Raw genomic sequence first — 10,133 nt, 5'->3', positions numbered from 1 at the left:
TTAACAAGTGTCCAGGCCCTGCACGGTATAAAAGCTCTTACAAGGCCACAGATCCTTGCCAGGTGGGGATGGGATTAAGGTGGTGCGAAACACCATCACACACTTCTGCAATGTCAGCAACAAGCCCTGCAGCAGCTCAGGCACCACTGGCTCCAGCAGCACCAGTGCCCCACTGTTCTGCTGGCTGAACTGCCCTGTGAAACCTCATCAGGAGCCTCCTTCCCCCCTCTAAGGACACCTCTGAGAGGAAAAAAACCCACAGAAGAGCTCTTTGCATAAATATCATAACTTTTATTGTTCTGTTCACAGTTTTTGAAGACACATTCCTAAATTACACAGTTATTCTCTCTTAAGAATTTGTGCCTTTTTCCAATTTGATTTTGCCTGGCTTTCACTGCCAGTTGGTGATTCTTGTGTTGCTTTTTAAGATCAGAGAGCTGCAGTGTGCAGTATTTTCTGCCTGTGAAGGTACTAGTGCACTGTAATCAAGACAGTCTCAATTCTGGTAGAAAATCTCAGCCAACTGAGTTTTCTCTCACCCTCTCTAAGGCATTTTCACACTCCACCAGTAATTTCTGAATCATATTTTTTGCATCCATTCCAATTACTCAGCTTCTCTTGTAGAATGTAAATATCCAAATTGCATCCAAAATTCCCAACTCTCCCAGCTGAGACATACAGAAGGATAATCACTTACAGCTAACAGTAATTAAAAACAAGAACACATTCGTATTCATTAGGCTTTTACCCTGGGACTGCACTGGGAATGTGCATGGAGCTGTTTTCATTCTGGTCCTGGCTATGGATATTTCTGTAATGTTTCATCAGTAGTGATTTTGTGCCTGTGTTCCTCAGTGATCTGGAACCACAGAAGCTGCCAGGTCCCTGCAGAACCCTTCTCTGGGCATCCCCATTTCATGGCAGTTCTGTCTGAGCTGCAGCAGTGACTGTCAGGAGCACACAGCTCTGCAGGGCCCTGACAGACCCAGCTCACTCTGACCCCAAACAGAACTGCAACCCTAAAGACAGAATGAGGGACTTACGCCAAGCTCCATCAGGAACATCCATCTCCTTTTCCATCCCTTTCCAGGGTGTCCCACTGTCCTGAGCCACTGAGCACCCCCAGCAGCAGCTCAGACACTGCCCCGGGTTCCTCCCTTACAAACACTGTTCAAGGTTTTTGGGCCTCCTGAATTAAAAACTGTTAATTTTTAATCATGACCATTGCTAAGGAATGACATCACCTTTCCAGTTCTCTTACATCATCCCTAAGTTTCATCTCCTGCATCTATTTCTTAACAGTTCTTATCCTGCTGCAGATTTCCTCTGAACTTCAGCTCCTCATCACCCTTTCCAAGCACTCCAACCCACATTTTTCTTTTCCTTTGGGTTGTGCTTTCCTTATTTTCTGCATTTCCTAACTCCCATTTTGAATGGATTGCTGTCTGCTTCCCTTTTTCTTATTTGTTTTACATTACTTTCCATCTAATTTTTCCCCTCATTTCATCACTGAAGTAGGATGGGCAGTTAGCCAAAGTTGTCCCCCTTCTCAATTGCAAAATTATTGGTTTTTTGGCCATTTAATACCTTTCACTTAGAAAACTGTCAATCCTACTGCAGTTTTTCATCTAATTTCCTCCCCACTCCCAGATCTGATATGAAATTTGCTCAGCTATGCCCTTTTGAAGCACCAATTAAATTTATTAGCAGCTCACATGGCTGTTTGCTGAGCTCCACTGCAATCAGGATCCCAACCTCATTTCTGACATTCATTTATCTTTATCTAGCATAAACAAGACAAACCAAATAATTTCATCCTTCATGTCTAACACTGCTTCAGAAAAACAGGTCTAGGATACAGACCAGGAGCTTTAATCCTGACTACTGGATTCCTTTCTACCATAAAACAAATAAATACATGAAGAAAACCCAAGCCAGTGTGTGCTGGAAGTTGACGGTAACAGGCACACGTGTCTTAGTAAACTCTTCCACATTCACTTCTCTTAGAATAATTTTTTAAAAGATTAATTATTTTTTAACCACTCCAAAAATAAAAAAGAAAATAATTTCCCAAGTCTCAAACAATTTTCTGGCTTCCTGCACTGAGACTGAGCCTTCAGTGCCTTCTTTAACATCACAATCTCCTCAGACAAGCTGCCTTTCCAATTTTCTGCTTCTTTAGCAGGTGCAGAAGTTTAAAGTGTGAGCCAAGTGCGCCAGACAAACAGTCTTGGGTCTGACACACAGCTCAATTAACAGTAACTTATTTTTCCAATTAACCACCTTCATGCCTCCCTGTTTAAAATACCTCAGAATGCATTTTTGCATTCTAGATTTCCCAGATAAAATGAAACAAAAAAAAATCTGAAGCACTTTTGGATACGTTAACAGCATTGTGCTACTGCTTTGTTTGAGAAACAATCCACATGGAATATCAAAGTCTGTCCCACACTATAAATAAATCCACTGCATTGAACAGCAGGGGAAGCTGGAGACAGAAAGGAGATGGGTGGCAAGGCTTGTTGCTCCAAACTCCCCAGAGAGTGAAGAGGAAGAGAAAACCAAGAGGAAGCAGGAGGTGAGTGGCTGTGTGGGATGGGGAAGGCACCAGGAGCAGCCAGGTCTGTGCCAGGGCTCCCTGGGACAGCAGGCAGGGAAGAACAGGCCTGGAAGGGTGATGGGAAGAGAGAGACCCAGATGGAAAACAGGCAGCAGGGAAGAAAAGCCATTAAAGATGCTTGGCTGAACAAGGGTTCTTTGCCAAGGAGCAGGGAAGGAACAAGGATGACTTGGCCTGGAGCAGAGCGCTGAGGGAGGGGATGGAGTGAGATTTGACAGCTCAGGCAGAGCAGAGCAGGAGGCAGATTGGGCAGCAGAGCCTCCAGCCCCCACAGAAATGCTCCTTTGGGCTCAGCACTGAGGCAGAGATTGCTGGCTGCAATCACACTTGTGTGTGGCCTCCCAGTGAAATGTGGAAACAGAAATTGCTGCTTCAGCTCCGAGTTCCTCCCCACCAGGAGCTCAGGTCAAGAATGGGGATCCACACACAGAACACAAAGAACTCCCCCAGCATACACATGGGTTACACCCAACACCACAGTGCCACATTGGAAGTTCGACTTTTAAAAACCTATTTATATGTAACTTCAGAGAAATTAGGGTTCTCCAAGTCCAGGCACACAAAGCTGGTCAGTTTTGGACAATTTCTGAGTAGTGTCAGCTCAGTTTTTGATCACTGAAATGATCAGACACTGCAATGTGCTCCCCAAACTCACAGAGCACAAACCTGGTTCTGCCATTTCCTACCTCCTGAGTGCTTGACTTTGTACAGCCTTAATAAGGGTCTTTTAAAAGTAGCTCTCTGTGGGTAATTGTGTGTGGGACACTTGCCAAACTAAACATGAGGGAGTTCAAGAGGCTTTTCTAATCTTGTGAGTTTATCCACTAAAGAAAAAGATTTGATTAAAAAAATGAAGTACAGCTAAACTGGGAACAATACTTTACTACGGGCTGTTCTTCATAGGCACTTCAGAATCTTGAAAAAAAACCCCACAAAATTAGGAACTTATTAAATCAGAATGAAATGTACCAATGCAGAAACATAAACAGAAATGCCAGATGGATAATGTCAACTTGTAATACACAGCTTCAATTATTTCTTCTTAATTCATTTGTTTTCTTAACTTCTTTTGTTTTGCTCTCTGGAAAAGGCCATTTTCTAATGACAGATCACAGGAGGAAAGATCCAAAGTTCAAGTTTACTCCAAGGAAAAGCAGCCTTGTTTCTGTGCTCACAGACCCCGTGTCCCTTTTGTACTTTTCACTCTGTGGAGGCTTCAGGACAAACTCAGGCCTGGATCGTAGCAAAGAGAGCTATGTGGAAGTTTAGTAAAGGTTTTAAAGCTTTACTGCTCAAATACAAATGAGAAATTAGCTCTTGAACAGGAACTGAAGCCACAGGAAATGGCAGAGTGAGTGACAGGCACACAGTCACTCTCAAGTGTGCAGGTGTGCGCTCACTGGAGTACCACGTGCAGGATTCCTAGCTGGCTCTCACTTGTGTTATTTTAAAAATAATCTTCATTTATCCAGTAAAAACCCCCAACCCATTAATCAACCAACTTTTATAGTTAAGCAGATTTGAGCAGTGGAAACACAGTTACTTTGTTCTGTGAAGCTGATCTTCTCCAAATCCCAAACACATAAACTGAATTTCACCCACCACCTGTCACTTCTCAACTTGCTCACTCCAGGACTTGGGCCAGGGATGCTTCCCCATTCCCAACCCATGGCACAGTGGCTCTCCAGGCTCTGTGCAGCACCAGTGCAGCACCAGTGCAGCTGTGACCCAGCCACAGCAAGCAGGAGCCTCAGAGTGTTATTTTACAGGGGCTTTAATTTCAAACAGAGGGATTTTTGGTGGTGCTTTTTTCCTCACTTACTTTATACAGAAAACAGAACTCAGGATGTGGAATTTCAGGATATCACATAGGGCAAGAGAAATATAGTTTCAAATTAAGAGCACTACAGTGAAGCCACTATTGTGCCCGAAAATTAAGGACATTTCACTGGAGAGACAGAAGTGCCATTTTCTGAAGAAAAGGGATGACAGTTTCTTCCACTGGCAATGCAACATCAAGTAAGCCAAGACATAAATGATCCATTCCTTATGCACACCACGATGTAAAATTGCTGACAAGAATTGCAAGTTCACATGTGCAGCAGATACAAACCCTTCATAGTTTATTGATGAAAAGAAATTCTAGTGAATTGCAAAGTGAAGTTCCAACTTTATCCCACTAACAGCATTTCAGGAGGAAAAAGTAACACCACCATTGAGCTTTACAATCCTGTATTTTTAGAAAATGACATTATGGTACATCAATCCCCCTCAACATAACAACAGGACATGATCTTGCTCTTCAGCCCCCAGGCTACTCCCCAGTAACCTGAGCTGCTCCTGGCTTGCACATGCAGCTGTTCCAGCTGTGCACGCCCAGCTGACAACTGCCAATGCACAGCAATAGTTATGATCACCCATGCATGGAGTATTTGCTTTAAGATGTGGAGAACGACATAAAAATAAAAGAAACCATTTTCCATTCGTTTCCCAGCACTAGGCTTCAGGATATTTCAGGTATCTGTTTATCCCAAATTTGCCCAGACTGCACCAAGCAGCCTCTAGTGGGTGTTACAAAAATCAACAATAAATGTGCAAGTGGTCATCTTAAAGTAACAGCAAGGACAATAATTAGATTAGTAATAACTTGATTTCTATTACCATGAATCAATCACAGGTTTCTAATATCTGATGTTGTGTGAGGACCCCAGACAATTATCTTATTTAGAAACTCTACATTTTGTGCACAACTTCCTAAGATATACAATGTCCTTCAGAATAATTCACTTTCTGTGAATACTTCATGAGAACATTTGCTCTTGTGTTGCCATGAAAGGAACAACTTACAAAAAGAGCCAGGTGGCTTAGGAATATCCATCCAATCTATATTTGCACTCTATCTACAAACTGGCCTTTTAGGAACCTTGGAAGAAAAAAAAATCCTTAAGATTTCTCTCTACTGCCTATGAAAGAAGGGTTTGGTCAAACAGGGACTGAGAATTCCCCTGATCAGTGACTTTATATCAAGCTCAGCAAAGCAAAGCATTACCCAGACAATTCAGGGCTACTGTGTTCAGGCTCTTGTGAAAAATGGTGAGGGAAAACCTCAGGATTTTGTTAAATTCCAAAATACAAGCAGTTAATTTAAGAGTCTTGTTTAGGACTGATGGTGTGGGTCAGCCCAGCTGCAGGTTACAGATGTTACCAACACTGAAATCCTCTCCTGGTCTCCTTGCTCAGTGTTTGAAGGGTCTGGAAAAGCATGAGAAGATTTTCTGGGACCTCTTTATGATCCTGGAGTGCAAACACCAGGAACAGCTTTGCTCATGAACAGTTCCAGGCTGGCACAGATCACCAAGAGGTCACTGCTGAGCACTGGGGGAGGACAGAGCTGCTCTTGGCTTTGCCCTGGGCCAGCAAAGGCAGCTTACACTGGGTGTAACACCTGCCTGAACATTACTCCAGATATCTTCACAGGAGACCAGTTTAAACCTTCAATCCTCTCCCTTTACCCTGAAAAGATAGTGATTTTTTTTTAAATCAACCACTTTTAGGCTGTTTTTAAGCAGAACAAAGGACTCTCAAAAAAACTTATTTTTTTTCAAAGAGAATCAGAAATTCTGATAAGAGAACAAGATATTTACAGCCACTTAAAAAAAATCTACTTCATATCTCAGTCTCCCTTCAGCAAAGGTTTTCTCAAATATATTCTTCAAAGCCATGAAAATTAATTTTGCAGTGTCACTCACAACCTTGCCTTTCTGAAAAGAGTGCTTCATTAGAAAGATTTCTTCAGCTTCTACTGCCCAGGCAGTATCTTCTTTATCAATTCTGCCCAATTTGTCCCATAAACTCCCTGCTTTGTCCTTTCCAGCTCATCTCCCACCTGCCCTGCCCTTTGCAGCCAGGCTGCAGTGGCTCTGTCCCTTCCCTCTGAGCAGACAAGGCACCAGCACCTTAAAATGCCAAAAATACACCTCTCCTTTCTATTGAATCTCCTGGAAATACTTCCAGACTCATGTTCAGAAGCTGAACACAACAATCACAAGGTTTTTATCCCACCTATTTTTCTTATTAAGCCTTACATAAAATTTCACTTATTTGCACTTGCAGAGGAGGAAGCCCTTGAGACAAAAGTGGGACAAACATAAAGGTCAAGGAGTGCAGCAGAGAGGCTGCACCCCCACAGCTCTCACAGAACCCCAGGAACAGGGAAGGAATGACAGAAGTCATCTGTAAAAGACTCAGCTTCATCTTGTAATATGCTACAATAAATTTTGCCACTGAACAGTTTTGGGTCTATCATTTGAGAATAGATGTGAATTTACCTGCTCAAAAACTGTTCAATCCACTGAATCCATCATGTTAAAACACACTGGGTTTGTTTATACACCTTGTGGTAAAAGGAAGCTTAGAAACAAAATCTCCTTATTCTAAAGGTGCTGTCAAGTCTCTGAACTCCTGAACCCAACTAACCTGGAACGTGGGATGTTACCTTGTACCTCAGCATGGTGACTCTGAACAACTTTTGTGTCAGGCTCACGATGGGATGGTTTGCTTTGATATTAACATTAGTCTGGAAAAAAAAGAAATCCACCCTGAAATCAGACTGCAAGTTTCCTTATGCCATGAACAAAGCTGACAAGAGAACACTGTTTCCTCCCCACCTCTAAAACTGTGAGAACAGGACAAAAATAACAAAGGAAACATTAATTTGGGGGCTTTATTTAATTTTTCTTTTCTTTCTTTTTTCTTTTTTTTTTTAAGATGCTACATAGTCAAACAAGATTGGTCTTTTTACGGCATAGGACTAATTTACTACTGATATTTTTGTTTCTCCCCTAAACAGACTTATTTACATACAAAAACAGTTTCCTGACCACTGTTTCCTCAACGCTCAGATGATCAAAACTCCCAACAATGGTGTCGTGCCCAAAACACCAGGAGGCAGAAGAATCTTGCACCACTACAGCAGCAAATTTTTAGTTCTCGTCACTGGCTTTGAACAGGTGCCATTTCATACCACAAAGAATTAGTCAATTTTGTGATAATAAGGAAACATGAGATGAAATACATTAAATAAGTCAAATATGCATTAAACATCTCTGAAGAACATTTTAATTCAACTAAATGAACCAACAGCAATGTAGCTTGGTCCCTTGGTGAGAACAAGGCATTGACCTTTATTCCGAACGAGCCCCTCGGTGCTGCCCAGCTCCTCAGTGCTGCCACACCCAAGGCTTTGCAGCTTCTCACTACTCATTTAAGTGCCAAGAAATTGGTAATTTGCACAGAGTTGAAGACACTGACAGAAACTGTTAAATTCATGAGCAGAATGGTGGATTAACGTATTTTACAGAAGTTATCAACACCTCCTGCCTAACCCAGCTCCAAACATCCCTAGGGCCAGCTCCAGCAGTGGAGGAAGAGGTTTTTTCTAGTTTTCCTTTTTTTTATTTTTTTTTTAAAAAGAGGTAATCCAGCAACATGTACCAGGGCCTAAGAATGTTTAAAATGACATATACAATATTCCATTGTAGTGTTAAATCAGGATTTTCTCCCCCCTTCATCATTGAAGCATATTCTCTTTCATTCATTCCCTCACCATACATTTTGAACTTTCTAGATTATGTTACATAGTATTTGTGCAGGGGTAATTTAAAGGCAAGACCTGTGAGATGTCATACATTAATTTTTTTTTAAACATTGTTATGAATAAATTTAATCCAATGATATGGCAGAACCATCAAACCAATTTACAATTTCCAGCATGCTGCCTCTACAAGGCTATTTTTCCTATAATTACACCAAAGACAAAGAACAAAACCACCAAAGCAAGTAGTCTGGAGCTGAGCCCTTCGTCCTTGACAGCAGCTGCAGAAGGAGATATTGGGTTGTTTGTCTGGGGTACCTTCCTCATCCGCAGTCCATCTTCTTCCTAAAGGAAGAGAGATTGATAATCTCTACAAAAAAAAGCTTTAAATATTCACCCTTCTCATATTTATTTAGGTGGGGGTTATAGAATAGGTGAAAGCAAATTTACAGCTAAGTTACAGCTCTGTGTCCTGAATGATCCTGAGAAGGAAGGATGGTGAGGCAGGAGGGGAAAGCCAAGGGAGTGGGGAAGCACTAAGGAACTCTGCAGGAACTCCTGCCCAAAGCCATCTGGAGATGGCTCCAGAACTTCAGAAAAATGATGGAGGAAATGCCACGAAGGTGCTGTTCTTGCTCTGTAACAAGAAAGGTGCTGTTGGGGAAAATGTTTCTCAGTATAACTAAGATGAAGTTGCATGTTTTTCACAAGCCAAGGCAATTATACTCCTCATTTTCCATGTCAGATGTCACAAGCAGATCTTCCAGCCCTCGAAGGGAAATCAGCTTCTGCATCATATTAATGCTGACATTTTGACATGAATCTGATGGCAATAATTAGGATATTTTCTTGATAGGAATTTGGCAGCTCACCTGATTTAAAGATGAGACAACAGATAAAACAAAGCAACACCAGCAGAAATTCTCATTCCAGGTGGGAATGATGCTCCCCTCAGCTCTCCCTGAGCTGCTGTGCAGCACAGCTGTGTGTTAGCACACTCCACTCACACACACACACTCTGAGCACTCCAGGAGAGGGGAAATGAGTCTTTTGTGACTTAATTTGTGTCCAGCTGAAGCAACAGTGTTAGACTTTTTAATGTGATAAAGTATAATAGTGCAAAAGTATAAGGTACCAAACCAGAAGTCTCCAGTCTCCACTTAAAAAAATTCTCAAGAAACCCAATTGCAATGAAGGTTACTGCAGTCTTCAAAATTGTCAGGTAAATGGAGTTCAAAGGGCTCAGGGTATGTCAGTGTTTCTCACTTTTGAATTTAAGGGGGCACCTACAGATCTGAAGGTGAACTTATTTTTCTATTAATTAATTTATTTATTTACTAATTGAAAGCCACAGGCTACCTAATACCTCACTGCTGCTCTAATTCTGAATGGGGACAACTGACTTTTGTAAACAATAAAATGCTGTTTACATACAACACACTTTATACAGAAACAACAAATTTTCATTTAAAATATTTTAATTTCCTTCTGACAGTGACTCCAGCCTGCCACTGACAGCACCTGGTTGCAGGCAATTTAGCCTTGCTTTCTGATATTTTACAGGTGTTTTTAACACTCCACAAAGGGACAAAGAGCTCACCTATCTGGGATGTTTATGTAAGACATCAGCTCAATTCTAGATAGCTCTTGTAGAGTGTTTAGTCAAGACCAATTTGCAAAAAAATTAAATAAAATCATACAGAATTTAATAATACTGAGTTGCTGGCATAACAAGAACACAAGGAGAAGTTAGGGCCATGTCTGCTATGTACACATATTATTTCTGTGCAAAACAAAACTGTTTTCAAGAATTCCTTCATGCATCAGCCAGCCAAGCAGCATCAGAGCTGAGAGAACAGAGCTCCTTTCACTGGGCTGCAGGAGCCACAGCATCCACACTTTCCTTGGTGCTGATATCTA

At 41.6% G+C, this 10,133-nt stretch overlaps 1 protein-coding gene across 1 annotated transcript in view; it reads right to left on the bottom strand.

The window, feature by feature from the left end:
* Window positions 1-270: 270 nt before the first annotated feature.
* VAPB (VAMP associated protein B and C) overlaps window positions 271-10,133 on the bottom strand; it is a 37,507-nt gene continuing 27,644 nt past the window's right edge. The window contains exon 6 of the mRNA XM_030962988.1: window positions 271-8,558. Coding sequence (XP_030818848.1) covers window positions 8,400-8,558 — 159 coding nt within the window. The 3' untranslated portion in view covers window positions 271-8,399. The remainder of the gene's footprint in view (window positions 8,559-10,133) is intronic.

This window comes from Camarhynchus parvulus, chromosome 20 (assembly GCF_901933205.1).
Source record: "Camarhynchus parvulus chromosome 20, STF_HiC, whole genome shotgun sequence".
In the NCBI taxonomy this organism is placed as follows: domain Eukaryota; kingdom Metazoa; phylum Chordata; class Aves; order Passeriformes; family Thraupidae; genus Camarhynchus; species Camarhynchus parvulus.
Note: the sequence above shows the minus strand (reverse complement) of the source record. Positions and strands in the feature narration are given on the sequence as shown.